This window comes from Pan troglodytes, chromosome 2, assembly GCF_028858775.2.
Source record: "Pan troglodytes isolate AG18354 chromosome 2, NHGRI_mPanTro3-v2.0_pri, whole genome shotgun sequence".
Classification (NCBI taxonomy): Eukaryota; Metazoa; Chordata; class Mammalia; order Primates; family Hominidae; genus Pan; species Pan troglodytes.
The window spans coordinates 154958530-154986449 of record NC_086015.1 but is presented as its reverse complement, the minus strand read 5'-3'; the positions used below and the strand labels follow the sequence as shown (position 1 = coordinate 154986449).

Below are 27920 nucleotides of genomic sequence, written 5' to 3'. Positions count from 1 at the left end.
CTAAAAAAAAGATATTAAAATTCCCAACACAAAGAAATGATAAATGTTTGAGATGATGTGCCGATTACCCTGATATAATCACTATACATGATATGTATTGAAACATCACTATGTATCCCATGAATATGTACAATTATTGTCAATTTAAAATGAAATTTAAAAATAAAATAAAATACATTATAACAGATGACTTTCATTCAGTTGTTTCCAAACTTAATGGCTTGATCACAATGCTCATGCCACCACACAAAATGGAACAAACTTTGAAAGTAAGACCCAGTGAAATGAACCCTTTAGCATACAAACAGTAACAGTGCCTGGATAAAGCCACAAAAGAAGTTAGTGAGGTAAGGGACTGCAATGGAAGCTAGTCTACCTGTGGTTCCTTCCAGAAATATTCTGGGACCAAATTTACAAAATAAATAAAAAAGGATTGACTGGCCTACCTTAGCATACATTTCTACCACATACTTATGTAGCAAAAAAAAGAAGTGCTTTTCTGCTCTGCAAGATACAAACTTTTTCAAAAACGAAAACAAACTTAGTTATTATCTAGCTGTGAGCCATCCTTTCTGTTTAAAGGCTTGAAAGTACATACTAGTGACATGACACACTAGTGTAGTGCTTACAAAATTAAAAGGATTTTTAGTCAGGAATCACTGTGAAAATGTTCAGACAATAGGACAATCAACAAAATGTGCTTCCTAGAGAGCTGCATTTTTAATGATTTGCTTACAAATCAGCACATGCTGTCAAAATGAAGAGATTTCTAGGACTTGTTTTCCTAATTAGAATGGGTAGCCAGTATATTAAATGATGAAAAAGAACTGGAACCAGATTCAGTATCATGAAAAACAAATTACAAATTTAAAAATATATCAAGTTTACAGGAGATTAAATGAGAATTATGAAAAATACCATATTCTTAGTGTATGTAGTATAGCATATAGTATCAAATCTCCATTTAGATTTTATTTCTCAGAGGAAAAAAACAGATTCCCATGATACTTATTTTCGTTTGTCATAGTCATGTTTGCTTTTTTAGCTTTGGGGTACTGAAATTGAGTGAAAGAAAAAGGGCTCTTTGAACATAATTAATTTCTCTCTGCATTAAAAAAATCTTATTTTGTTTGTGGACTGTTGAAATTGTAATTCTTAATTGCCTTCTGAATAATGGAGAATTGAGAAAAATGTCTGGTCCCAACTGAGTAAGTTGTTTTTGGGTCAATTGGATGGTAGATTTTTCCCACACACATGCACATACTCATACATATACACATTTCTTACTACATTTTTAACTTCTTAGTTGGATTCAACTGACTATGCTTAATACTCAAAATTTATAACATTGTACCATGGATCTGTTTTCATAGCAATAAATTTTCAGTTTTTTGTTTATGATTCCACTCAACAAAAGGGCTACAGAAGTGATTTATTCTTTAGGTAATTTGAGATGATATATTTGAAAGGTTTTTGGAGAAGCTTTTCTAGTCCATACTCAAATGTTCTTCATTATTGAATGCATATTTAGATCAGATTCTTGAATTATAATGTTGATCTGCTGCCTCCTTTAAAAAATAAAATTTGACTGAAAATATTTTTAAAAATGGCCTCCCAAAAGATAACTACATCCTAATCTCTGAAGGTTACTTTATATAGAAAAGGGTGGGGAAATCTGCAAATACAATTAAATTGAGGATCGTGAGATGCAGAGATTATCCTAGACTATTCAGGTGGACCCTCCTAAATGTAAACACATGTGTTTTTCTAAGAGAAGCCCATAGGGAGATTAGACACAAGCAGAGAAGAAGGCAATGTGAAGATGAAGCAGAGATTGGAAGATGCTGGCCTTCAAGATTAAACTGATCTAACAATAGTCAAAGAATACTGGCAGCCACCAGAGGATAAAAGAGGCAAAGAGCACCTTCTAGAGAGTCTCCAAGGGAGTCATGTCTCTTGCCTGTGACTTGGTTTGGGCCTAGTTAATACTAATTTCATGCTTTAGGACCCCAGAACTGTAAAAGAATAAATATCTGTTGTTTAAAGCGACTGAATTTGTAGTAATTTGCTACAATAGTCACAGGAAACTAATATAGGGTCCTTAGGGTTTATTTAGTCCAGTGGTTTCCATATATTTTTAGCAGCAAGTTTGTTCCATGTTTTTTCCTCTTCCCACTCACTACAACAATTTCTGTGCCTATCTGGAAAGTATCTTGCTTAATTTGCCAATAACCACTCTTATTTCTCAACTTTAATAAGCATTGGTTCTTATTAGAACCAACATAATTATAATAAATTATAAGTAAGGAGAAAATAGGCAGGATTACATACATTTTACATATTCAGGGTCTGCAAGTCAGAAAATTTAATAACTCTTCAAGGACACACATTAACTGCTACAAATGTTGCAAATGTAGATTTAGATAACTCAAATGACATTGTTCTTTGCTCCAAAACCACAAAATATCACAAATTACAATCCACTATGTAAGGGCTATACATACACATCACATATTTATAAATTCTTATCCAGCCAACTTACATACATATCTCTTATCCTAAGACCTAGACGTAAATAAAATGGTGAAGTCATGAATGATAAAGCTCCGTGAATTCCATCCTCAATATGTTCATGAACAACTTGGACTCCAACATTTCGAAGTCTTGTAACATACATAAGTCCATCATCTCTTAAGAGATCATGTTGACAAGTAAGAATATAGGTTAGTGGCAAATTCTGTAACTGAGAATCATTGGCCAACAAGGGTAATGCTCTGCTGTCTGTAAGTCCTGGCAATGAATAACTAAGTCCTCCAAGAATTGGTTCAGTATATACATAGTCTTTTCTATACTTCTCAGGAAGAAGAATACTCCAGTTAACAAACTTAAACAGATGTCTTGACTCCAGAGGCATGTGTTGGTTTCTTCTCATTGCCCAGGGAAGTGCTTCATCCTTGGTGAAATATAAGCTCACGAGTTTTATGGCTACATCCCTGGTCAAAACTATACCATGCTCATTTTCTCGGTGAGATGGCAAATAAGAATCTGTTACCTGTAAGCCAGGGTAAAGTAAGACTTGCATCTTGATTTTATGTTTTATTTCAGCATCATTCTGCACCTGAAAATATATGGTAATATTCTGTAATGCAAACATTTCCAAAATACCAGGAGAAAAAAATTTAATTATCTAGCAGTCATAAGATAAACAAATCTACATAAATTGATGTGATATATCATAATTATTTTTATAATATTTATAATATATTACCATGGCATAAAAAAATTCAAACCAATTTAAATTTAAGGTTTTAAAAAATACTGATTTTGTGTGTGAGGAAAAAAGGAGAAAGTATAAGAGAGGAGAGGGAAAGAGACAGAAAGAGAATGTACAAGGCGAGAGAGATACACAGGATTTTTTGGTCAAAAATCACAAATGAAAATGATCCAATTCTAAAGATATTTCTAGTGGAAATTGGCAGTACATATAGGTTTGTAAAAATCCTTCTTAAATAAAGTAACCAGAGTGAGTGGAAGAAATAAATATAGCTATTAAATCATATTATTTCATTATAGAATCTAAAAAAAAATCTTAAACATTTTTAGAATATATTCTTTGGAAACAAGGTGGACATTACCAACATCATACCATAATTTTTAAGAAACATTATCCCAATGCAAAAGCACATGGACCAAGGTGAAGAAAAAAAAGGCCAATCAACAGGTATCTTATGAGAATGATGCAGTGTTGGAGAAACAAAGGGAGAAAATTATGAAAAAATCGATGTGCACAAGTCTGATATGCAAGGATAAAATGTGAAGTACTTGATAAGGAGTGCCTTTTCTTTTTCAAAGAGAAAGGCATTTGAGGTCTCACCTATGACCCTGCAGACTGCAGGAGACAACGTTGAATTAATCTCCCAAGAGCTATTGCCTTGGCTAGAGTCTGAGATCTGGACAAATGAAAATACCTGCTGCTGCTGCAAGTGAAAAGCTCAGGACCACAGGATGTACCTCTAAGTCACCCAGTCACCACAGTGGCTGGCTGAACTGAAAGGAAAAACTAAATTGAAATCCAAGAGGTACCTCAGAAAGGGAAATGGTATCCTACCATCTCTACAGTGTACTTCCAAGATGCTAGAGGTTTAATAAGTGTAGAATGAAAATGAGCCAAAACAAAGTTATCTTACAGAAACTTTCCTAGATCCCAAATCTCTCTGCCATGCCCTTAGGTAGATAATTTACTAATCAAAGATTGCTATCAATAGCCCACCCTCAGTCATCCTACTCTCAATCTCGCTAATGTAGGAAAAAAACAAACAGAGAACACATAAACAGGGACAGGTCAAAAAGTGTCCATCAATAACCTTGCCTGACCCTAACTTTCCTTTCTGGAATGCCATATGAAATAAGTCACTTCAACAAATGTGTCAGTATTTCCCATCTCTATGTTCCCCATTATGTCATTTGTTACTTTGCCATCCAAGGCTTTTTTCCTCTAACATTCTTCAAAACCCATGCTAAAGTTAGTTCTCTTCAAGATATTGGAAAAGCACCTGAGTCAGATTCTCCGAGGTTGGCAATTTTGCCATAGTCTTAACAGCTATGTTATTTATCAGGTGTGTTTCAGATATTTTCTACACATTTTATATATACTCACAAGCATATATGTGTGATTCTGCATGTAAATACCTGATCAAAGGAAACTCTTCTTTTTTAAATTCCCAAATCTCTATTACCTCTTTAAGGCCAGTCGTCACTTTTCCTTTATTATACAAAAATGTACATGATTAATCTTTCTACTTGGTTTTGAATTTCACAAACACTGACATGATACCTAAGTTGTCATTGTACCCCTTACTGGGCCTAAGATAATAAAGTCATTAATATCATATGGGAAAATAGAAAAATGAATATTTTAATAATATGGAAACCATAATATTAAAAACTATAATATCTGATGTATAATTCTTTTAACAGGACACTATATCTGGAGCCAGGAATAATAGGATCCAAGAAACAGTAACAAGTATAAAACAAGTAGGTCCCAACAGTAATGCTGAATTATTGACCTATCTATAGCTTAGTTCTTTCCTCCTAGACCTATATGGTCTCGAAGACAGCCAGCTAAGCAAAGTTCAAAAGTGCACATAAACATTAATACTAAACCCAAACAAGCCTAGAATGGAGCATTCTATAAAATGGACATGAAGGAATGGATATGTATTTCTGATTTTGTGGGTAACTAATATGTACTTGAGTGCAAAAAAATGTGACATTCATCTCAGGATGTTATTACTTTGTAAAGAACAAGAATGAAAAAGTAAAAGGTCAAAATTTGAGAGAACATACCTGGCTCACGGTAATGTCCTTAGAGTTTAGACACTGGTAACTGTATTTCAAATTTCTATTTACCTTTTTATTATATTTCCAATATAATAAAGACCTTTGGATAGCTAAGTAACTTAAAGGTTGTGGAAGAGCTTCAATAAAGCCCATCCTTATTCTTAATCTTTTTCAACAATGAACTTTATTTTCATGAAAACACAATGGATAGTATGCATTTGAACTTTCCTTTTATAATTAAATATCATTAATCCTAAACTTATGGTATTTACAGTAAAATTGTCTCATATAAATTATTTGCTCTGCCCCTCCCTTATTAAGTCCCCCAGTTTGAATCTCTAATTGGTTCAAGTTATAGGCCGTGTTTTTCAAGTTATAGGCCATGCCACTGGTATTATTGTCATCAAGAAAGTAACTTATTTATACCATGATGAAGACTGGTCTCCTAAGTCTATACTTTTGAGAGCAAAATTTGGGACCCAGTTCATGAAAAGCTTCTATGCCATGCTAAAATGCTTGGAGTAAACATGTGGACCAGCACGATTTTCACTCCTACATCAGTTTTTTTCATTCGCAAACATCCCTCCTGGACAGCATGAATTGGGAGTGGTGGCTGAAAGGAAGCTGGTAACAAAGTCAGAGAAGGGATGATCCATGACTTCATGCCCTGTGTCATTTTGTGACTCAATTGCTTCAAAGCCCATTCAAAGCAGTAATCTGCCATGGACACCTGCGCTTGGCATAAAGTCAACTCCAGACAGTCTGAGGCATTACTGAATCCTCTCCCATTTCCCAAGTGCCCTGTGACCATTCAAAGGGCATGGCACTTTCCTAGAGAATAATGGTTTCCGCTGCCAAGGGAACATATTACGGCCCTTGCACTTTGTCCCCCATCATCTACTACCCTTCTCAATCCAGTTACTTGTTCACAAGATACCCTACCATCTAGCTCCCTGGTTTGAGTGTGTGTTATTCAAATTCCTGCATGCCCACACCAACTTATCCATAGCCTGTCATCCATGGAAGGATGGATGTAGACAAAATATTAACTTGTTATTTGAGGAGTTCCTACATTGCTAATGGTAAGTATTGTTCACCAAACTTCATATCTGTCATTTTCAACCCAGAGCACTCAACTTCATAGAAACTGTGATTGCTATCCCCACTAATTTTCCTTTCTATGAACTACCCCTAACAACTCCAAACTTGATTCCAACAATACACAACTAGCCAATGAGTATCTGGATAAACTATGAACCACCATGAAGAAATTCCAAATGGGAGGATTTTTTGGCCTCATCCTGGCACGCATGTTCCAACCATGCTGGAAACTGCAAAACTCCCACATGGACTAGAGTCCAAGATAATCAACCTGCTCTCCTCCTTGCAGATTAATCCTGTCCTTTCCTGATCTTTATTCTTCCCCTAAAATCCCACTCCCCACTTTATGTCCTAAAAGTGTGACAGTAAAACAGATTATATCACTCAGAAGTGCAGGACTCACAGTGATACCACTTCAAGGTGCAAGTAAAAGAAGACAGATATTTCTGCTTCTGATGGACTTCAGGTGACCTCTATAACACTGATATGCTGTGATTACACAGAGGTAAACAAACAAAATAACAGAAACTAACATACATACTATCTATGTATGGGACATCATCCCATGTCCAAGAATGCTGCATGTCAATCATGTTTTTCTAAAAATCAACACCATTAATTATAATTTCTGATTAATATTTGCTATTAAACTGTTTTTAAAGAGTTTTTTATGTTTTTAAAGAAGTGTCACATATGTAATATATATAGCCATAGAAATATGGGATGCCATAGAAATATTATTATAAATAAGATCATACGGCTTTATTACCACCTTATGACAAATGATACAAATTAGAAACAAAAGTGTATTTAGAAAGACCAAAGCTATAAACCTAAATAAGTAGAGCTATTGCATATCACAGCTTCCTCTTTAAATTACTTACATTGAAATACTTATTTTTTAGAATATCTAAGAGAGTAGGACTTACTAATTACTTCAAAATATCAAATCAATTCCCATTGTTTTATGAAAGTAAAAAGAATATCTCTGATCCTAAATAAGAGCAATGCATACATTCTTTTAAAATAAAATGTGGCCATGAAATTGGATTTAAGTGATATGATTAAAGTTTAGAAATAGTTTTTCCTCTTAATTAAAGATTAAGGCACCATGTCCACAAGAGTTTTCTAAGCTATAGTGATCATCCAGATCGTTGTGACCAGCAAGCCACATCAGTGATTTTAGGACACATCATGTGATGTTGCCAGGAAATCTAGCAATAATAGGTTAAATATATTCATTTCTTCTCAATAATAAGAATACAATTGAAAAGTGGACCAAGTCCACAAGAGAAAATGACAGGGTAATGTATGCGTCCTGATCCATGAGAAAATCCTTTTATAATGTGAATTGAAACAGATGAGTCATTTTTTAAAATATATCCCTCAGTGGTGATTATTGATACCGAATTTTTAAAGCCATAATCTATAACATATTATCAATCACAGGATCATGAGACATTGGAAAAAATGAGCTCTATAATAATTTCAAAGTAAAAGTTGGTTCTTATGACCCAAAATAAACACAGTACAGGGAATAAAGCTTTTCAATGAATATGTAATTCATATAGAAAGTTTAGCAGTCCATGAAGAACAAATAACTTAAAGTATAATCACAAAAGTAAATAGGAAAGGATAAAGAAAATCACCTTTTTAAATGCTCATTAAGTACACTGAGTTCTTCTGCAGCCTGTTCATCTGCATACTACACTATGTTCTCTTTGAACAGATAAATCAGAATGTCTAAATAGATACTAAGTTCTTATATAATTAATTAAGAAATAGAATGGTGTTAGATTTTTGTGCACTTTTGTACTGCCCTACAGATTTTACTAAGAATCACATCTCTGTTTGGTGCCTGTGTTATTAAGTATTGTCCTGCTGAAAAGTTATAAGGTAGGGTATCACATATTCACGAATCTGTATGGCTGCATCCAATTGTTATTTCTTTTTTCTTTCTTTCTTTTCTTTTTTGTTTTTCAGAATTAGGGTCTTCCTCTGTCACCCATGTTGCATTGCAGTGGTGTGATCCTAGCTCACTGCAAACCCCGAACTCCTGGGCCCAAGCAATCCTCCTGCCTCAGTCTATTGAGTTGCTGGGACTACAGGAGTGTACCACTACTTCTGACTATTTTTATTTTTATTTTTCCTAGAGTGGTCTTGAACTCCTGGCCTCAAGTAATCTTCCCCACTGGGCTTCCCAAAGTGCTGGGACTACAGAGGTGAGCCAATACATCAAGCCCAATTGTTGTTTCAGTTATGCTTGCTACACTTGCAAAGCCAAGCAAATGTTACATATGTGCAAGAAATTAGAGGTATGGTAAGATGTTGCTTAATCACTATTGGGTAATTGTTGGACAGCTTTCAGAATCTCTACATTCCCCAAACCGGTTTCAGATGAAATTTTAGACCAGACTGCTATACAATTTTACATAGTAATTAGTATAATAATCTCTAAGCAGGGCATTCTCCAATGTTTACCCTCCATCATACTCCTCATTTTACTCCAGTAAGATCTTTCAAATAAATGACATTATTTCAAGTAAATAGCAAATAAGTTCTGTCTAGAAGAGTCCTAAGGAATCAACATGTCTAATGGTTTGCAAACTTTCTTCTTGGCAATGAAGTCCTCTTTCATTTTTCTCCTAAGAAAATGTACTTAGAGCTCTAAACATGAAGGGCAACTAAAGTGGAACAGGTTGGGTTGAAGGGAGGCCCAGGTATAGAACCAAAGGTGAAGCTTTGTTATCACTACAATTTTGGTTTCACAATAGGGTTTTGTGTGTATGATGTCATAGATTAATATATACGTATAGGCATATGTATATGTACATGTATATGTATGTATGTGCATATATACTTATGTATGTATAATGTATATTTCAAGTGTATATGTATATAAAAATATGTATGTATATAAACTTCTTCTAGTGCTCTAATCCTGAATCTTATAATACTTAAGAGGAAAGGAATTTTAAAAAATAAATAGAGAGGCACCTAGAGTAAGCTTTTGGCTCAAGTTTTTATAACTAAAGTCATATTTTAAAAAGTACAGAGCAGTGTTTCTCAAAAAGAAGTCTGAAGAAGACTAGTTTCATCTTTTTTTTTTAAATAGAAAGGTAGACAAGTTGACATAAGGAGTAGACATCAGGAAAAAACCAGCACTTTTGAAAAGTGGCAAGATCATGAAAGATAAGAAAAGGCTGGCAAACTATTCGTTAGGAACATAGATGCATAGGTGGAGGAAGTGATGAACAGAGACTCATAGGTGAACTTAGGAACCTGGATGCACAGGTGGCGGAAGCTGACGTAATGAGTAAGCATCACAGAAAAATCCCCAGCACTGTTAAAAAATGTTGAGGTCATGAAAGGCAAAGATATTCTGGCTAATTTTCCGTTATGAACATAGGTGCAAAAATTATAAGCAAAATACTAGCAAACCGAATTCAACAGCACATTAAAAGGATCATACACCATGTTCAAGTGGGATTTATCCCAAGGATGTTTCAATACACACAAATCTATCAAGGTGATATGCCATAGTAAGAGAATGAAGAATAAAACTTACATGAACATCTCAACAGATGCAAAAATGACTTGACAAAATGCAATATCTTTTCATTATACAAACTCTCAACAAATTATATGTAGAGGAAAGTACCTCAACATAATAAAGGCCATATAGACAAGCTCACAGCTAACATCATACTCAGTGATAAAAAGCTGAAAGCTTTTCCTCTGACATCAGGAACAAGACAAAGATACCCATTCTCACTATACCTATTTAATAAAATACTAGAAGACCTAGTCAGAGAAATTAAGAAAACAAAAAAACAAACAAAAACAGAAATAAAAAGCATCCAAATGAGAAAGAAGTAAAAAAGTCTGGGCCGGGTGCAGTGGCTCATGCCTGTAATTCCAGCACTTTGGGAGGCTGAGGCTGGCAGATGACAAGGTCAGGAGATCGAGACCATCCTGGTTAACATGGTGAAACCTTGTCTCTACTAAAAATACAAAAATTAGCCAGGCATGATGGCGGGTGCCTGTAGTCCCAGCTACTCGGGAGGCTGAGGCAGGAGAATGGCATGAACCCGGGAGGCGGAGCTTGCAGTGAGCGGAGATCATGCCACTGCACTCCAGCCTGGGCAACAGAGGGAGACTCTGTTTCAAAAAACAAAAAAAAAAGTCTGTTTTCATATTACATGATATTAGATATAGAAAACCCTAAGACTCTACCAAAAATCTGTTAGTACAAGTAAATAAATTCAGTAAAGTTGCAGGATACAAAATCAACATAGAAAAATCACTTGCATTTCTATATACCAACAACAAACTATCTTAAAAAGAAATTTTTAAAAATCCCATTTCAATAGCATCAAAAATAAGTACATAAATAAAACACCAGGAATAAATTTAACCAAGGAGGTAGAAAGATCTATACACAGAAAGCTATAAAATATTAATGAAAGAAATAGAAGAAGACACAAGTAAATGAAAAGATTAACCATGTTTCTGGATCCAAAGAATTAATATTGTTAAAATGTCTATGCTACACAAAGCAATGTACAGATTCAATGCAATTCCAATCAAAATTTCAATGGTATTTTTTACAGAAATAGAAAATTCATATGGAACCACAAAAGACTGAATAGTCAATATAATCTTGAGTAAAAAGAACAAACCTGGAGGCATCATAATGCCTGATTTCAAAATAAACTGCAAAGCTACAATAATCAAAACAGTATGGTACTGGCATAAAAACAAACATATAGACCAATGGAACAGAATAAAGAGCTAAGAAATAAATTGTTGTCTTAGTTCAGTTAGCACTACTACAATAGAATGCCTGAGACTGAGTAATTTATTAAAAAATTTTTATCTCACAATTCTAGTGGCTGAAAGTTTCAAGATTGGGTATCTGCATCTGATAATGGCCTCTGGCTGCTTTAACTCATGGCTGAAAGAGAACCGGGAATCTGCATGTGCAAAGAAATCACATGGCAAGAAAGGAAGCAAGAGAGAGAAACCAAGGAAGCCAGATTGTTTTTAATAATCTGCTCTCTGACAAACTATTTCATTCCCTGGAGAGCAAGAATTCACTCATTCATTCCCTCTGAAGGGCATTAATCTATTCACGAAGGATCCACCCTCCTGTCCCAAACACCTCTCACTAGGCTCAGTCTTTCAATGCTGCCACATTGGGGATCAAATTTCAACATGAGCTTTGACTGGGAAAGAAAGACCAAGCTATAGCAATGGTCAGTTGATCTTTGACAAAGGTGCCAAGAACACACAAAAGGAAAAGACAGTCTTTTCAATAAATAATGTTGAGAATTCTCATATATCCACATGCAGAAGAATGAAATTGGACACTCATTTCATTTCATATACAAAAATCAACTCAAAATGATGAATCAAAGGTCTAACACTTAATATAAAACTGTATAGCTACTGGAAGAAGGCTTAGAGAAAAATGACTTGATACTAGTCTAAGCACTAATTTGGGAGGTATGACTCCAAAAGTACAGGCAACAAAAGCAAAAATAGATATATGGGATTGCCTCAAACTAAAAAGCATCTGCACTAAAAAAGAAACAATCAACAGAGTGAAGAGACACTCTACAAAATAGGAGAAAATATTTCAAATCATGGGTTCAATAAGGGGTTAATATTCAAAATGTATAAAGAATTCAACTAAATGGCAAGAAAACAAATAACCCAATTTAAAAAATGGGAAATAGAACTGGGTAGACATATGTACAAGGACCCCTTGTACATTGTTGTTGGAAATGTCAGTTAGTATATCCATTATGGAAAACAGTATGGAGTTTCCTCAAAAAATTAAAAATGGAACTACCAGATGATTCAGCAATACCACTTCTAGGTATCTATCCAAAGGAAACAAAGTCAGTAACGTGAAGAGATATCTGTACTCGCATATTCATTGCAGCAGTATTCACAATAGCCAAGATATGGAATCAAACTGTTTGTCAGCTGGATAAATGGATAAAGAAAATTTGGTGTGTGTGTGTGTATCTACACACACACACACACACAAACACACACAATGGAATATTATTAAGCCTCCAGAAAGAAGAAAATCCTGTCATTGGTGACAACATTGATGAACCTGGAGGTCCTTACACTGAATGAAATAAGTCAGACAAATACTGCATAATCTTGCTTATATGTAGAAACTAAGAAAGTTAAACCCCTAGAAGTGGATAGTAGAGTGGTGGTTATGAGGAGCTGGGGATATAGATGAAAGGGGATGGAGATGGGGAGAACAGGGAGATATTGGTGAAAGGTTACAAAGTTTCAGTTATGCAGGATGAATAAGTTCTGGAGATCTAATATTAAGTGCGGTGACTATAGTTAATAATACTGTGTACTCGAAATTTGCTAAGACAGATCTTAAACATGCTCACCATAGAGAAAAAATAAATGGTAACTATGTGAGGTAATGATTACGTTACTTAGCTTTTGTTAATTGTTTAAAAATGCATACATATATCAAAACATCATGTTGTACATCTTAAATACATATGATTTTTCCTTTTCAACTGTACCTCAATACAACCTTACAAAAGAGAAAAAAACATAAAATAAGAGAGTTGGAATTCTTCCCAAATTATTTAATGAGGCTAGTGTAATTTTTCTCTCAAAACCTGACAAAAGACAGGTGGCAGAGGTTGCAGTGAGCTGAGATCGCGCCACTGCACTCCAGCTTGGGTGATGGAGCAAAACTCCATCTCAAAGAAAAAAAAAAAAAAACCTGACAAAAAGTGTTAAAAAATAAAGATTAATCTCAAAAATACAAAACATTTAATGAACTAAAGCAAATGGAAAGCAGCAACATATAAAAATTTTAATTCATCAAGACCAAGTAAGGCTCATGCCTAGAATGTAAGCATAATTTAACATTTAAAAGTCAATTGGCATAATTTACCACACTAAAATAATAAATAAGAAAAATTACATGATCATCTCAATAGTTGGAGTAAAAACATTTGACTAATTCAACACCCATTTATGCAAAAACTATCAGTAAACTAGGAGTAGAAATAAGTTCCTCAATCTGACAAAAGCTAACTATGAAAACCTTCAGTTAATACTATATTTATTGATGAAATATTGAAAAATTTCCTCCAAAAATACAAAGCAAGAGAGTTACATTAAATATTTTACTAGAGGCCCCAGACAGTGCAATAATAAAAGAAAAATTAAAAGGAACAAGTACTGGGAAGCAAGAACTAAAACTGTCTCTCGTCATTGAAAATATAGAAAATCCTAGGAAACTAAAAAAAAAAAAAACAAAAAAAACACAGAACACTAGTTATAAGTGAGTTTATTGAGGATATGATGGGAAAAGGCCAATATCAAAATCAATTGTATTTCTATATAGCATAGAAATAAATTACAAATTACAAATTACAATATGTTCCAAATAAACATTCAGAAAATAGTATTTTAATAAAAATTTTAAAAAATAGCTCAGGGTAAAATTTGAGAAAAGATTTCCATGATTTCTACACTGAAAATAGTAAAATATTGCTGAGAAATTGAAGAGGATCTAATAAAGTATGAGACATGCCATGTACATTAATTGGAAATCTCAATATTGTTGACACGTCAATCCTCCCCAAAGTTATAGATTCAATGCAATCCTAATAAAAATTCAGTTAGTCTTTCTTTCTAAAAATTGATAAGATAATCTAATATTTTAATGGGAAAGATATGGAATACTAGATTTTTTTTTAAAGAAGAACAGTTGAAGTCAGTGTAGTATTGGCAGTAGGATAGACATGTAGATCAATGGAACAAAATAATCCAGAAATAGTCACATTAAGGTTAAATAAATGTTTACTCAAGTGCTACTGTAATTCAATGGGAAAGAATGGTCTTTTCAGCAAATGGTGGGGGAAGAACTGAATTATCTATAGAAAAAAAATGAGCCTCAATTTCTGCCTCCTATCATAAAAACAAATATAATGTACCTGTTGAGTGACCGCTGTTGCTAAATTGCCCCCAGAACTGTCTCCCGAAATGCAGATTCGGGTGGGATCCACTCCATATTTTGTAAGAATTTTTTCCAAAAGAAAAAATTTGACTGCAGCAAGGCCATCTTCAAACTGAGCAGGAAAGTGGTGTTGAGGAGCCAGCCTATAGCTTTAAAGAAAGAATAATAAAGCATTTATGGTTGTATCTGTCCATCTAATTCTCAAATACCAAATAGATGCAATTTAATGCCAGTCTTTATTGTTCAGTCTTCTAAAAATCAAGCCTAAGTTTTCTACTAACTCTTGATTAAAATGAAAATTATTTTAATAAAGTATAAGGTTTTCAATCTTGTACCTAAAATCCATGAATGGAATTATTTGTGAGGAGTCAGGGGAGTGTTATGAACTTCCTAGGAATTGTAAGCAAAAATTTTAGTCCAAGTGTATTTTAGAATGGAGATGGTGTATAGCTTACATCATATTCTCAATGTAACTTGTAATCCAAACATTTTTTTTTTAAACGCTTGTTTAAAAAGCACAATAGGCTGCAGATCTGAGAGCATATTGTAGGCAGTGTCCTATTTTATCAAGGACATTTAGGTAAAAATTTTATAAGCTGACGGTGCATATACTTCATCATGGATAAGATCCAGTAGTTATTACTAGATAAAAATTTTGATATATAAATAAAATTTAAATATGCCAGAGAGCTTGCTTACTTCTGGTAAATTCATTTGTAAGGCAAATTATCACACTCTTCTTTTCATGGGCACAAATTATTTTTTCCCCAGTGTATGTAGACCAGTAAGACAGGAAAATACATCTAGCAGTCAATTCATAGAGCTTTTTCTTTTTGATCTTCAGAATGCTAAAACATGTATATTTCTATAGCCAATATGAAATGTTGGTAATAGGGTTCTTAGAATTTTATTATAAACTATCTAGAAAACTTTTTCCTCTAAGTAATTTGTAGCTTAGACATAGATGTGTACCAAAAAGATGTTGGTATCTTTATTTAAAATGCAGTGGATTTATACTTTTTGGACAAAGAACAACACAAATTTTAGGGATTTGATAGAATGTATAAGCCAGGCACAAACATATTATTATATCAAAACAGATATAAAATAGTATTTAGATTACTTCAAAAGCTATGAAATTAAACTTTTCTTGCCTGCTCAAATACAATCCAGTATCCCAAATGTGTAATAGTTAATATACTTCCTTCTGTCCAGCTATGTTACTTGGGACACTACTAGGGCCTTATAGGACCTGAGTCTTACGTGTCTAGAGCAAGTGTTTCCAAAACTGCTTACTCTGGGGTATAATTCAGATATTCTCACAATCACAGAAAAATAATGGGACACTGAACCTCTTTGAGGAGCAGTCTATGTTGCAATGGTGACAAGTAAAATATATTAATTTAAAAAATTATATTTGAAGCATAGCTGACTTGATGTGGAAATCAAACCTCTACATAGTAAAGGCAAAAATCATAGTAGCCAGAAAAAAATCATTCTTACTCCACGCCTACAACAACAGCGTCAAGCGTGTTTGCCGTCCATCTATTCAGGAAGTCAAAAGCCCTCTGTTCTGAAATGAAGAAATAAACATCAAAGTATTTCCTGTAATTAAAAAGCTATAGAAACAGTTACAGATATGAATGTGGAAATAACTGTGGTTTGTGAATATCACATAGGAGCTTTTGTTTCCACCCCCCATTTCCAAGCAGATGGACCTGAATCCACGTGGCACACTTTCCCCTTCCTAGTCTTTTCAGCCACTCTCTCCAGGAGGAAAAGGATGACTTCACCAATTGATTATTTTGGGGAGGATCAACTAGAATAGGCTCAGCCTATTGTAATATCGTCTTGACATCTTCTGTATGTACACAATGACCCTTCCCAGGACCCTTTGTATCCTGGTGCATTTTACTTCATCTGAAATAATGGTAATGGTTTGACTTGCATTTATGTGAACTCTGTGTGTAATTTTTTAACTGGTTCAGAAGTCGGAGGAAAAAGAAAGTAATAGTATGTATTGAGTCTCTAAACATCGTTCTTCAAAACCTCTTGTCTTCTTTGAAGATGCCACATAATAAAATAGTCCAATAACATTGGCATTAAGACAGAGTCTAAGGAATAATAACTAGATAAGAGAGAGCCTCTGGCAGGTCAGTGTGAAGACTTGATATACATATGAGTTTTGACATGCTTGACGTACAAGCTATTGACTTTCCCCAGACACATAACACACACACACACACACACACACACACACACACACACACACACACACACACATCTTTCCCCAGGTCCCCACATATCCTATTTACCAGGGCCCTGGCCAAGCACCTTGGCAAATTCTGTAACATCTGCTGCTGCTTTATTTACCACAAGATCCTAGAAATCCAAAGAATTCTAGAGTTGTGATCAAATTCCAGACTTCTCTGGACCTTCTCTTGCACATTAACAAAACTGCAAAGTGAAAACTAACCACAGGGTGTATATATAACCTGGAAAACAGGAAAGTAAGTCACCTAGTCTTTTTAAATAGAAAAAAAATAATGTTTTATTAAAGATTAAGTTAATTTTCAAGAAAAGGCCATGCATAGATGAAGACCAAAATGTACAAGACCTAAGAACTCTCTGAACTTCACCTTGTTAACGAAAAACCATGAGATCTTCAGAAGAAAATGGGAGAGCTTTAATTTCTATTAAAAAAAAAATCTGCAGATTAGGGAGACATAGCCTTCCATGTAAAACAAAAGTGTGCTCCAGAGACCAAAAAGAGGGTCTGTGGCTTAAATATGGAGAATCAGCTGGCATCCCTCAATCACAATCAGGTATATATATGTAAATAAAGGATTCAAACTTATTCAAATAGTTTAAAACAGCTGATTCCTGATTGGGTAGTTTCCAAGCCCCAAACTAAAAGTCTGTTAGATACGCCTTTCAAGCAACTGGTGGGATGAGTTTTCTAGTCAAGCTGTTTCAGCTTGGAAACATCTTAGCTCAGGGGCACAAACAGGATGTTTGGAGCTGCCTTCTCTGGGAACAAAGTGATGTGTGACCACCCTTTTCTCACTTATTATGGACACTGAGCTCTTACTGTCATAATTTGGGTATCTTTATCAGCCACAAGGAGTCCATTTCATCCAGAGACCTTGAGGTCTTATTTCCAGTTTCATTTCATAACCTTTAAAGCCACTCAGTGATGTATTTCAAATCTATGTCTTCATTTTTATCTCCCAATCCTTTTTGTCTTAGAATTAAAGCCATATTTTTGTTTGCTTGTTTGTTTCCCATTTTTATCTCAAACTGTCTGTACTCATAGAATATTTGCTGATATAATCTCTCTGGTCTTGTTTCTTTTATTCCATGCCTTTTTATTGTTATAGTGTCTGTAGAATGCATATAGAAACAAAAAGATATGAGGATAAATGTTGAAAAACAAAAAGATATGAGGATAAATGTTGAAAAACAAAGATCACAAAAGTATGTAAAAAGTCTACTAGAGCAACATTTTCCTATATTTCTTGGTTCTCAAAGCAACTTTGGTATGTTTTAGAGAAGACAAAAGAGGAAGTCTAGGGGGAAAAGAAAGAAAATTAAAATTTGCAAATACTAGAAAATACTTATAATGTCTATTTTTTCTTGGTGAAAATTAGAAAGTATCTAAGTCTTTTCCAGTGTATTCACATATGTTTGGGAGATCTGAAAACAAATAATGTATAAATATAAAACCAAAATATTGACAAAAGACATCTAGAATTTAGCTAAGCAGAATGTTGGAATGTCATATCCTGAATAATAATTCTCACAGTTTTAGAAATTACTGATCACAATCATTGCCTATGTCAGTAAAAAGAGATATAACCCTAATAATCAGGAATACTTCTTAGTATTTTTCAATCAAAGTGATATTTTCCTGTCAGTGGCCATTTCTTTTGTGCTTACTCAAGTCCTAGGTAATATGTATATGAACACTTGGATATTTCATACACCTCATAAAAACTTCAGTGGAATGAATGCATTTCTTTGGAGAGAAATGAGGCAAACTTGATATTTATCTTACCAAGAAAGCAGGTTATTCGACCATTTTAACGCATGATATAAATTAAATTATAGATGAAATATAGATGAAATCTAATGTATTGAAAACATTAAGAAGGTAAAAAATACATAAAAGAAATGGATTAGAACATTTTGGATAATAATCCCTCTAGAGATCATCAGATGTCCCTCTCATTCACTATGTGTGTGTCTTTTTTCTTCACAAAAACATTTATTGAATAATCACTGTAAGAAAAATGCCTAAAAAGGCAAGTAGGGAACCGAGATTTTATGGGAAGAGTTTATTATTACATAGTACTATTTTGTGTTTTCTTTTTAGAGTCAATACTAACAACTACATTCTAAGCCTTACCAGTATTTCTATTATGTTATCAGTAACTGCAAACTTGATCTTGTAGCAACCAATAGCAAATGCTTTTGACTTGTTAATTAAAACATCTGCATCCCCTCAATATTTCTGCTCCTGAATTCAGATCCCAAGAAAAAAGTTTAATAACTGACTTTATATCCTATTTTCCTTTGATATATGTTCATTCAATATGAAAGCTAAGGATAATAAAAAAACAAAACAAAAACTGAATTTAAAATCCCCATAATATTATTTGCCAAACATATGTCTATGTCTCTTTATTATATGTCTCATATTTATATCTATACTTATCCATATCCAGACAAGTATATATATAGAGGTATGTATCAGTATAAGTGTGTATATTTATATAAAATAGTTCTTATATCAAAAATGTAGAGCTAGCTACACTTTTTCCTTATACAATGAACTTACTGGAACTTCCAAAACAAAAACCACCACCATGAAAATATATTACAGCTCGCCTTCGGGTTTCTGACTTTCTTTTTGGCAAGTACAATCGTACTGGAATGTCAACAAATGTTGTATCAGTCACTGTGATGTATTCATCTGAAAGTGGTTGGGTATAATCCAGCCTGAATATCATGGATATAAACTCTTCATATCTCATAATACGCATATTTTCAAAACACATAGCCTGTAAGAACAAAACAAACAAAATCAAATATTTAGATATTTAAATAACACCAAATATATTTTAAAAGAAAGTTAAAAAGGAAGAAAAAATAAGCAAGGTAAACAAAAAGAAATAGACTATTTAAAAATATTATTTCCAAATAATACTGTAAAGATCTTATTGCATAACCTTCTTGCCCTTGAAAATCTCAAATATCTGGCAAGCTGGCCGAATAGGAACAGCTCCGGTCTGCAGCTCCCAGTGAGGGCAATGCAGAAGGCAGGTGATTTCTGCATTTCCAACTGAGGTACCCAGTTCATCTCATTGGGATTGTTAGGCAGTGGGTGCAGCCCACAGAGGGCGAGCAGAAGCAGGGTGGGGCATTGCTTCACCCAGGAAGTGCAAGGAGCCAGGGGACCTCCCTCCCCCACCCAAGGGAAGCCGTTGAGGGACTGTGCTACCCAGCCCAGATACTACGCTTTTCCATGGTTTTTGCAATCTGCAGATCAGGAGATGCTCTCATGTGCCTACAACACCAGGGCCCTGGGTTTCAAGCACAAAACTGGATGGCTGTTTGGGCAGACATGGAGCTAGCTGCAGGAGTTTCTTTTGTACCCCAGTGGTGCTTGGAACTCCAGTGAGACAGAACCGTTCACTCCCCTGGAAAGGGGGCTGAAGTCAGGGAGCCAAGAGGTTTCGATCAGAGGGTTCCACTCCCGAGGATCCCAGCAAGCTAAGATCCACTGCCTTGAAATCCTCACTGCCAGCACAGCAGTCTGAAGTCAACCTGGAATGATCTAGCGTGGTGGGGGGAGAGGGGTCTATCATTACTGAGGCTTGAGTAGGTGGTTTTCCCCTGACAGTGCTAAGGAGGCCGGGAGGTTTGGACTGGTTGGAATTCAGCACCATGTAGCAAAGTGGCTGTGGCCAGACTGCCTCTCTAGATTCCTCCTCCCTTGACAGGGCATCTCTGAAAGAAAGGCAGCAGCCCTAGTCAGAGGCTTACAGATAAAACTCCCATCTTCCTGAGACAGAGCACCTGGGGGAAGGGGAAGCTGTGGGTGCAGCTTCAGCGGACCTAAACTTTCCTGCCTGCTGGCTCTGAAGAGAGCAGCTGATCCTGAGAAGGAGAATTCTCCCAGCACAGTGCTTGAGCTCTGCTAAGGGACAGACTGTCTCCTCAAATGGTTCCCTGACCCTGTGCCTCCTGACAGGGAGACATCTCCCAGCAAGGGTCAACAGACACCTCATACAGGAGAGCTCTGGCTGGCATCAAGCTGGTGCCCCTCTGGGATGAAGCTTCCAGAGGAAGGAGCTAGCAGCAATCTTTGCTGTTCTGCAGCCTCCACTGGTGATACCCGGGCAAACAGGGTCTGGAGTGGACCTCCAGCAAACTGCAACAGACCTGCAGAAGAGGAGCCTAACTGTTAGAAGAAAAACTAACAAACAAAAAGCAACCACATCAACATCAACAAAAAGGACCCCCACACAAAAACTCCATCCAAAGGTTATCAGCCTCAAAGATCAAAGGTAGATAAATCCATGAAAATGAGGAAAAACCAGCCCAGAAATGCTGAAAATTCCAAAGACCAGAATGACTCTTCTCCAGATGATTGCAACTCCTCTCCAGCAAGGGCACAAACCTGGATGGAGAATGAGATTGACGAATCGACAGAAGTAGGACTCAGAAGATGGGTAATAACAAGCTCTTCTGAGCTAAAGGAGCATGTTCTACCCCAATGCAAGGAAGCTAAGAACCTTGATAAAAGGTTACAGGAACTGCTAACTAAAATAACCAGTTTAGAGAAGAACATAAATGACCAGATGGAGCTGAAAAACACAGCACAAGAACTTCGTGAGGCATATACAAGTATCAATAGCTGAATCAATCGAGTGGAAGAAAGGATATCAGGGATTGAAGATCAACTTAATGAAATAAAGTGTGAAGATAAGATTAGAGAAAAAAAGAAAGAAAAGAAACAAACAAAGCCTCCAAGAAATATGGAACTATGTGAAAAGACCAAACTTACGTTAGATTGGTGTACCTGAAAGTGACAAGGAGAATGGAATCAAGTTGGAAAACACACCTCAGGATATTATCCAGGAGAACTTCTCCAACATAGCAAGACAGGCCAACATTCAAATTCAGGAAATACAGAGAACACCACTAAGATACTCCTTGAGAAGAGCAACCCCATGACACATAAACATCAGATTCTCCAAGGTTAAAACAAAGGAAAAATGTAAAGGCAGCCGGAGAGAAAGGTCAGGTTACCTACAAAGGGAGGCCCATCAGACTAACACTGGATTTCTCTGCAGAAACTCTACAAGCCAGAAGAGAGCGGGGACAAATATTCAACATTCTTAAAGAAAAGAATTTTCAACCCAGAATTTCATATCCAGCCAAACTAAGCTTCGTAAGCAAAGGAGAAATAAAATCTTTTCCAGACATGCAAATGCTGAGGGATTTTGTCACCACCAGGCCTGCCTTACAAAAGGAAATAAGGAGAAAATATGGAAAGGAAATAAATATGGAAATAAACATGGAAAGGAAATAAATATGGAAAAGAAAAACTGGTACCAGCCACTGAAAAAACACACCAAAATATAAAGACCAATGACACTCTGAAGAAACTGCATTGACTATTGTGCAAAATAACTAGCTAGCATCATGATGACAGGATCAAATTCACACATAACAATGTTTACTTTAAATGTAAATGGGTTAATGCCCCTATTAAAAGACACAGGCTAGCAAATTGGATAAGAAGTCAAGACTCATCAGTGTGCTGTATTCAGGAGACCCATCTCACATTGAAAGACACACATAGGCTCAAAATAAAGGGATTGAGGAAGATTCACCAAGCAAATGGAAAAAAAAAGCAAGGGTTGCAAATCTAGTCTCTGATAAAACAGACTTTATACCAACAAAGATCAAAGACAAAGAAGGACATTACACAATGGTAAAGGTACCAAGGCAACAAGAAGAGCTAACTATCCTAAATATATATGCATCCAATACGGGAGCACCAGGTTTCATAAAACAAGTTCTTAGAGACCTTCAAAGAGACTTAGACTCCCACACAATACTAGTGGGAGACCTTAACACCCACTGTCAATATTAGACAGATCAATGAGACAGAAAATTAACAAGGATACTCAGGACTTGCACTCAGCTCTGGACCAAGGGGACCTAATAGTCATCTACAGAACTCTCCACCCCAAATCAACAGAATATACATTCTTCTCAGCACCATATAGCACTTATTCTAACATTGACCACATAATTGGAAGAAAAAACACTCCTCAGCAAATACAAAAGAATGAAAATAAAAAAAAAAAAAGTCTCTCAGACCACAGCACAATCAAATTAGAACTCAGGATTAAGAAACTCACTCAAAATCTCAGAACTACATGGAAGTTGAACAACTTGCTCCTGAATGACTACTGGGTAAATAACTAAATTAAGGCAGAAATAACGAAGTTCTTTGAAACCAATGAGAATGAAGAGACAACATACCAGAATCTCTGGGACACAGCTAAAGTAGTGTTAAGAGGGAAATTTATACCACTAAATGGCCATATCAGAAAGCTGAATAGATCTGAAATTGACACTCGAACATCGCAATTAAAAGAACTAGAGAAGTGTTTAGAATGGCGATCATTAAAAAGTCAGGAAACAACAGATGCTGCCATGGATGCAGAGAAATAGGAAGGCTTTTACACTGTTGGTGGGAGCGTAAATTAGTTCGACCAATGTGAAATACAGTGTGGCAATTCCTCAAGGATCTTTAATCAGAAATATCATTTGACCCAGCAATCCCATTACTGGGTATATACCCAAAGGATTATGAATATTTCTACTGTAATGACACATGCATACATATGTTTATTGCAGCACTATTTACAACAACAAAGACTTGGAACCAACCCAAATGCACATCAATGATAGAATAGATAAAGAAAATATGGCACATATACACCATGAAATACTATACAACCATAAAAAGGAATGAGTTCATGTCCTTTGCAGATACATAGATGGAGCTGGAAGCCATCATTCTCAGCAAACTAACACAGGAACAGAAAACCAAACACCGCATGTTCTCACTCATAAATGGGAGTCTAACAATGAGAACACATGGACACAGGGAGGGGAACATCATGCACCAGGGCCTGTCAGGAGGCAGGTGGAAAGGGGAGTGAGAGCCTTAGGACAAATACTTAATGCATGCAGGGCTTAAAACCTAGATGACGAGTTGATATGTGCAGCAAACCACCATGGCACATGTATACCTATGTAACAAACCTGCACGTTCTGCACATGTATCCCAGAACTTGAAGTAAAAGACAAAAAAAAAAATAAAAATAAATCCTTGTATATAAAAAAGGAAAATCTCAAATATTTAGTATTTTAGACTGAGAGCTGTCCTATTCAAAACCCACTAATTTACTAGCAGTTTTTTTATGCCGCTGTAATTATTTTTGATTTGTAAATTTTTTTCAGAAAAAAAAAATTTGTAGGCATGCTGTCATGTTTTCTTTTTTCATTGTTCATTTTATTTAATCCAAAGTTTTAAATATCTTCATATGAACACACTAGTAATAATCCAAATTTTTTGGCTTTCAACTCCAAAAAGATTAGGGCACTTTCCTCACCTTTAAATTCCATATTTGATGTCACTGAAAAAAGCTGCCTTTGGTATTCCTGACCAGCTTCTCGAGGACTTTTGTGTTATGTCACTGGACAGTTTACTCATAAAAAAACTTAAATATTACATGGTTAATAACACATTAAGCAATCTTTATTATTACAATTATTCCAAGGAAATTAAGGTATTTGCAGGGCAATTGAGAACATCTAGCCACTATGCTTTATTTTCTTAATTTTAATTTAATTTTTTTATTTTTTTGAGAAGGAGTCTTGCTCTGTCATCCAGGCTAGAGTGCAATGGCACGATCTCAGCTCACTGCAACCTCCGCCTCCTGGATTCAAGTGATTCTCCTGCCTCAGCCTCCCCAGTAGCTGGGATTACAGGCGTGCACCACAAAAGCTGGCTAATTTTTGTATTTTTAGTAGAGATGGGGTTTCCCCATGTTGGCCAGGCAGGTCCTGAACTCCTAGCCTCAGGCGATCTACCTGCCTTGGCCTCCCAAAGTACTGAAATTACAGTCATGAGCCACCATGCTAACCCTTATAATTTAAAGACGAGGAAGTATGCAGAAACTCTAAGTTGTAGCCAGTAAATGTCAAAGCCAAGTTTGCATCCATTTAAACCAGCATCTTATGCTACTACTTACTATCTGATAGACATTGAGAAAATTACTCTCTGTAGCTCAATTTCCTTGTCTATATGACAGTAATAATAATACTTCAGTGGGTTGTAGTAGGGTTTAAACAAGTTAATGCCCTGAGATACAAATTAGATAATCAAGAAAGGGAGCATAGTATTTTCTCTGTGGAAGTGACACTTGCTTACCCACTTATGCTTACTCAAGAAGTAAGAGCATTGGAGAAAATTTATGGAGAAGGTAAGCCTCTAGAAGTGATTACAGGGGAAAATATTAGCAGACATCAGAAGGAGTTGACTGTGGTTTCACAAAGCAAATATACTGTTTGCTGTACAAAGCATCGTAAGACAGCCTCTTCTTTTTATACCATGGGTTGCTCTCTTTTTTTCTGATCATCTTCTGTGGCCTTCTCCTTTGAGCCTCTTATTGTTACCCTTTCTGGAAGCTGTCTGGCTTGGCAGAAAGAGTATGGGTTTCAAAATGAGACAGTTTAGAGTTCAAATTATGGAGTTGTTGCTTTTTACCTGCATATGTTCTTCTCAATCTCTTCCCCAACCCCATAACCTGATAAAAATAATTGCAGGATAGCGGGGAATCAATGGAAGTACATATTATACAAAGCCTATACAACTTAAGAACTCAAAAATATTAGTTTCTAACCCTATCTCTCCCTTTTAAAGGAGCTATTTTTGCATGAATTTATAATTCATTCTGCACATGCCAAGTCAGATAATGCCTGAAAACCAGCAATTTAGAATTGAAGATGGACAATGAAAGCCATTAAATAATAAGAGCCTTAAATTAATATCAAAGAGTTACAAATATCAATAATGTGTATCTAAACAACTAAAAGATAATTACAGGACTAGGTTGTCCCTGAAAGTTCAAATTTAAGTCAAGTTCTCAAATAAACCTCAAAGCCTTTTCCTTTAGCAATACCATTAATTTTATACATGTCACAATAAATTTATTTTATACATGTCACGTTTAGACATAAAGTCTTAGAATTGAGAATTCTGTCTCACTGTTACTCACAGATATAGGGAGTTTTATTTACTTAATGTTGTTTAATTAATTTACTCAAACAAGCAATGGTTCTTTCAAAATGGTGATATTAATACTATTAATAAAAGAGTTCATAAGCACCCATTTTTAGTCAATAAGTCATCCCAATTTCCAACAGAAAAAATAAATGTTAACCTTACCGTAAATGTACAAGTTTTAGCGATGGCATCCAAGGCCATTATTTTCCAGCTTTCTTCAATGTTGTCTGGCATGGGTGTGTAAAAATGAGAGACAAAAAGAACACAAAGCAGCCCCAAACAGAGAGCTTTTAGCCCCATAATATCCCTTTTTCCAGCTTCTTCACAGTACTGAGATTAAAATTTTTCACAAACACTGAATAGTAACTAGTAGAGCAATTGTAGACTTGGGAACTCTCTCAGGTGATATGATCATCTTAACAACATGAAGCTAATTTTCAATTCAAATGTTACAGTGTCAGTAGTAACTTGTTTTGCAAGCACACAGACTGGAACAGATCTCATAATTCATGAGGGCGTGCATGCATTATTATCATGCAATGTAATACTCTTACAGTGTTTCTTCACCCTGTGATACCATCATCAGCCCAAAACAACTTTACTATTGAGACTTAAACCTAAATGAAACCTAAATGAACCTAAATGACAGCACTGAATAAGTCATGAAGTAAATTTTTGTGATTGGGTGGTGGTTGCAACATATTTTAAGAACAGGTTTTTTTTTTTTTTTAGCTTGCTGATATTAAGTCAAAATCCAGGCTAATGCCATTATCATGGATTATTAAACATGTTAACAAAACTTTCTTGTGGTGAAACAAGTTTTGGATTAAAAAACAAGGAATGAGGCGACTTGTCCGAGTTCTATTAAGCATCAAACTAGAATTTTTCCATAGACTAAGCCTGGAAGCTCAGTGCAATTATCTGTTTTCTTAGAGGATTACATAGTATGATGATGAACTTTATGTGTCAATTTGACTGAGCTAAGGGATGCTTGTGAACAGTAAATAGCTTGTAAAAAAGTATTTCTAGGTATGTCTTTGAGAGTGTTTCTGGAAAAAATCAGCATTTGAACTGGTAGAGTGAATGAAGAAAATCACCTTCCCCAGTGTGGGTGGGCAGAATCCAATCCATTGATGGACTGAACAGAACAAAAATGTGAAGGAAAGGTAAATTCACTCTCTTCTTGGGCTGGGACATTGTTGTAACGCTAATTCATATTAGTGCTGCCTCAGCACCACCTTCTTGGTCCGTCCCCAGCTTGTCACAAATGTCCTACATATTTTGAGACAGTCTCCACCCAGTTTCTGTTTCGACATAGATGTGGTCCCATTTGCTGCCTTATTTTTGCTTTAAGTCTGGTGAACACAATCATGTAACCCAAGTTCTCACACTTAAACTCATGCTTCCTTCAAATTAACCAATCCAACTCTGTTGTGGAAAACCCATCTAGGTAATCCTGAACCCCAATAAAGGGTTCTACCCATAGGTCCCTCCATCTCTCACTTGCTTTTCATCTGCTGGGTGAGAGACAGTGTCCTTGACTGCCTCACCCTTTCCATTGGCTCTGCAAGGCATTTTACACTCCTCTTTCTGGAATCTGCAAGTAATTGTAGTCTAATTGTGCTGTACCTGACTACACCAAACCTAACTTAAATTCTTCTTCACTTAACAAACCACAACAGACATCCATCTTCTCCTGCCCTTGGATATCAGAGCTCCTAGTTCCTATGCCCTTAGACTCTGGAATTCACACCAGACACCACCTCCCTGCTCCCAGTTCTCAGGTCTTCAGACTCAGACTGGTTTTATAGAACATTAACTTTCCTGGTTCTGGTTCTCCACCTTATATACAGCATACTGTGGGACTTCTTTGCCTAGATAATTGCATGGGCCAATTTACACTTTTATATATATATATACACACACACACATGCATATATACATGCTAATATATGGATAGAGACACACATATTTATATATTATAAATATACAATATATAAATTTATATATTTTATAGTTATATATTATATATGTATATATAATAAATTATATATAAATTTATATATTATAAATATATAT

The 27920-nt window shown here is 35.4% G+C and overlaps 1 protein-coding gene and 1 long non-coding RNA gene across 2 annotated transcripts in view; one reads left to right on the top strand and one right to left on the bottom strand.

The window, feature by feature from the left end:
• Nucleotides 1-13812, top strand: part of LOC134809487 (uncharacterized) — a 28321-nt gene extending 14509 nt beyond the window's left edge. The window contains exons 2-3 of the long non-coding RNA XR_010155355.1: nucleotides 8598-8666; nucleotides 11337-13812. This is a non-coding gene — a long non-coding RNA (uncharacterized LOC134809487). The remainder of the gene's footprint in view (nucleotides 1-8597; nucleotides 8667-11336) is intronic.
• On the bottom strand, nucleotides 402-26303 carry AADACL2 (arylacetamide deacetylase like 2). Its single transcript, XM_526352.6, has 5 exons — nucleotides 26004-26303; nucleotides 19305-19527; nucleotides 15968-16037; nucleotides 14442-14613; nucleotides 402-3118 (listed from the first exon to the last, which is right to left on the bottom strand). The coding sequence occupies exons 1-5, from the start codon at nucleotides 26139-26141 to the stop codon at nucleotides 2516-2518; spliced, it is 1206 nt and encodes a 401-aa protein (XP_526352.2). The 5' UTR covers nucleotides 26142-26303; the 3' UTR covers nucleotides 402-2515.
• Nucleotides 26304-27920: the final 1617 nt, after the last annotated feature.